At 44.1% G+C, this 3501-nt stretch overlaps 1 protein-coding gene across 2 annotated transcripts; it reads left to right on the forward strand.

Moving 5' to 3' along the window:
- Positions 1-150: 150 nt before the first annotated feature.
- Positions 151-3113, forward strand: NDUFC1 (NADH:ubiquinone oxidoreductase subunit C1). Of its 2 annotated transcripts, XM_057380693.1 has the most exons (4): positions 154-252; positions 957-1060; positions 1912-1994; positions 2732-3113. In XM_057380693.1, coding segments are annotated over exons 1-4 (249 nt in total). In that variant the 5' UTR covers positions 154-191; the 3' UTR covers positions 2733-3113. The 2 variants fall into 2 exon arrangements, with proteins under 2 accessions (XP_057236677.1, XP_057236676.1); XM_057380694.1 differs by lacking the exon at positions 2732-3113 and having other exon boundaries at positions 151-252; positions 1912-1995.
- Positions 3114-3501: the final 388 nt, after the last annotated feature.

Raw genomic sequence — 3501 nt, forward strand, 5'->3', positions numbered from 1 at the left:
GTGGGGCGGCGGCACCGCTCGGTGCCGGCGGAGAGCGGGGAAGGGCGGGGGGACTGTGGGGTTGCGCAGGGGCCGCTGGGCCTCGCTCGGCGGAGCTCGCCCCCCACGCGGTTCCCGGGGCACGGGCAGGGCGGGGCGGGGCGGGGCGGTCCTACCCTTCCTCCGGCGGGGGGGCGGGCTCAGSCGACAAGATGGCGGCGGCGCTGAGGGCGGCCCGGCCTTGGGGGCTGGCGGGGACAGTGCCCGGGCTCGGTGAGCGGCGGTGGCGAGGCGAGAGCCCGTTCGGGGCTGGCGAGTGGGCTCTGGCCCGCCCTGGCCCGGCCCGGCCCGCTGAGCCAGGGCCGTGGGAGCTCTGCTGTCTGTGCAGGCGGCGGTACCGGCGTCCCCGGGAGTAGAACAAGCCGCGGTGGCAGCTTCTCTTTATCAAAGCTCTTTCGTTTTGTTTTATTTGCTTTATTTTTTTTTTTTGTTTAGGTTTTTTTTGTTGTTATTGGGGTTTTTTTTAAAGTTGGTGTTGCTTCCAGGCCTTGGTGAGGGCTCGCCGCGATGGTGATGCCGGCCCTTCCCAGGAAGGCTGTGCCCGGAGCGACCTTGGTTAGGCGGGAGATGGGAGGTGGGGAAGGCCTGGGGACTTTAGGCAGGGGATAGTGAAAGGTACCCTTACAGAGCAAAAGATGCGGGAGGGGATAGTTATTGTGGCTGAGGAAGGGGCAAAAGGCACTGTGCGTTGTTGGCAGCCCCCCCGTCCCCCCTCTCWCGGATCAGGGAGCGCATGCTGCAGTGTTACCTGCGAATGGATCGGCTATAACAATGTTATGGAGACCACTCTATCATCGAATTCATTTGGGGTTTGTGTTGTGGTTTGGGTTTTTTCTGTGATTGCATGAATGTCAGTARCTACTTGGTGGTATAAACCTGTGGAATGTTAATGCATTTGTAATCTTCTGCCTTTTTAGCTTTTACTCGTTCTGCATTTGCTGTGCAAAAAGTGAGTCATGCCCAACCAAACTGGCTGAGAGTTGGCTTGGCATTCGGCACCAGTGCTGTCTTGTGGGCTTCTGTAAGTGTTTTTATTTGGTTTAGTTGAACTTAACTATTCCTGAAAAATCTTAAYAGTGATGTGAAACTCGTGACTACAGCTACTGAGTTTATTGGGGTAATGGGTGGTCATAGCAGGTGTCAAGATTGAAGCATGATTATGTTCATTACTTATGTATTCACAGCTTTATGTTGTGCTCTTATTTTAAAAAATGAACAGCTTKTTAAGCTGTTAACAGCTTCTCTCTGTTGCAAACTTTAAAAAAACCCCAACAGAATTAATTCTTCAAGCCTTAAGGTTAATGCTTTGACATTATTTCCCCCTTGGATCGTAACGAAAAAAAGAAGACCTCGGGATATGCCCCGATGATGTTGTGTTTATCAGACTGCCAATGCATTCTCTTCTTATTTTTCAGCTGATTAAGGTGGGTTTAGCTGATTTCAATAGATTAAGACCCCTTTTTCCTGAGCAAAGTGCAGATGTAAGATATTCTGTCTTTCAGAGAACTTGCCGACTTGATGTTGTTAGAGCAAGCAGGGTGTAGTAGCTTTCATCATCACTCAGGATAAGCAGTGCTCCCCATGGTGACAGTTTTTTCAGGATGGGATGGATTCCCTTTGGAGTTTTTGCCTTTTGGGGGTTGGTGAATCAACACTGGAAGTCCTCCCAGTTGGTCAGGAGAAAATGTTTGTCCTATGAGGCATTGTTCCCACACCTTTTTCAGTTGATAATTTATGTATTATGTTCTGGATGGTCCTAGTTACATACTGGTTTGCATTCTGATCATAGGAATTTTATATTTTGTAGAATTTTTGTTATCTGGATGTAGCTGTGAATTGTATAGCTGTTAATCATGTACTGCTATTTTGTAGCTTCTCARGCAGCATAATGCAGATGTAAAGGAATACGAAAGAAGAAAACAAGAGAGAGGACATAAGTGTGCAGGATGTTCATAGTAAGTTTGCACATACAGATGCTTTTGACTTAGTGAGGATCTTTGATATCTTTTAGGAATCAAGATACTGAACAGACTTACATTCTTCTCTTATTATTTTCCTTAATATTTTGCATCTTGGCTTTTGCTATTCTTTTAATTCATTCCCATCTTTAAAATGATAAGGKGACTGATCTGTATTTTCATATATTCATTTGTGTGTGTATTCCTTCTCAGTTTTCTATCTTGGACATGCAAACTTCTGGAAAAGAAACACATCTCACAGAGTCTATAATAAATAAAGGTTGCATAATGAATACCTTATAAATATCTCAGTGGCAGGGAAACAACAGTGACTAAAAATAGTTTATCTTTTCATCTTGTTTTCTATATTAACATGTATACAGTGGGGTATGTTTTTTTCTCTGTTTCACCTTTATGTTACACATAAAATGATGTAAAGTCAATGTCTGTTGATGTGCACTATAGGGCTWATTGTATGTGGTCGTGGTCCTTTTCAGGGTGAAAAAAAGAAAATTGTGTTTCTGCCACSTAAGAAATTTTTAGAGATTATTGCCTCAGAGCACTTAACGTGCCACATGAAAAAAATCCTTACACTAGAGAAAAACTTGTGGTGCTGTTGTTATTTTTCCCCATAAACATTCCTTTCCACATAAAAGTGCAGGATATTATATTTCTAACCACTGTCATCACATCTGTTTTTCTTATTGCTTAGAATTTTTTCTCTTCTTTCTTAGGCTGATGATATGCCCACAAGAGGTAACATGATGACCAGTTGTCCTACAAATGAATGAGCCCAGAAGAAGTAAAAAGTTAGCTAATTGCTTGTATGTTCATACATTTCATGTGCATAATTGTAAAATAAAGTCTAGAAGAAACTTGAAAAGATGTGGCCATTAATATTTCATTCTGCAGGTCTTGAAAATGTTTTATGTGGCATTTCCATTTTGGTTTCAGTCTTGTTTTCAAAACTCTTTGCTGTTCTGGAAGGTATATTACAAAATTAGACATCAGTTCAGAGGAAGTTCAGTAAATATTCTGGCAGTGTATTCTAGCTCTGCCACCATTTTCACTGCTAAATTTATGAAATAAGCAAATAAAAGAATGGGAGCTGTACAAATGCTAAAATGAGCATTTTCCTGTGAGCATTTTGGGTATTGACCATGCCTGAAAGGTGCCCACAGTGGTGAGATTGCAGAGCCAATGTCAGTCTTGGGTGTGAGCACTGCCTTCCAAACACGTCTGCCCTCTCTTCTTGCATCAAGGTCAGTCAAGGACAAAGGCTGGAAAAATCGCATCATGGCAGTCAGCAGAACATAGCATTCGATAATTGAGGGAACAACGAAGCTCTCTATAGAGAAAGGAAGAGAAACAAGGCAACTGCTTAATAATGTAGGGAGGCCAAGGACAGCAGCACAGCTTTGACCTGGAGATGCCCATGACTGGGACAATTGCCGTGATCCCAGGGCAGCGATTCACTTCGAGTTTTTCACTACCAACACCAAAC

This window comes from Malurus melanocephalus, unplaced genomic scaffold (genome assembly GCF_030028575.1).
Source record: "Malurus melanocephalus ecotype Western Australia unplaced genomic scaffold, MMel_1.1 scaffold_466, whole genome shotgun sequence".
NCBI lineage: Eukaryota > Metazoa > Chordata > Aves > Passeriformes > Maluridae > Malurus > Malurus melanocephalus.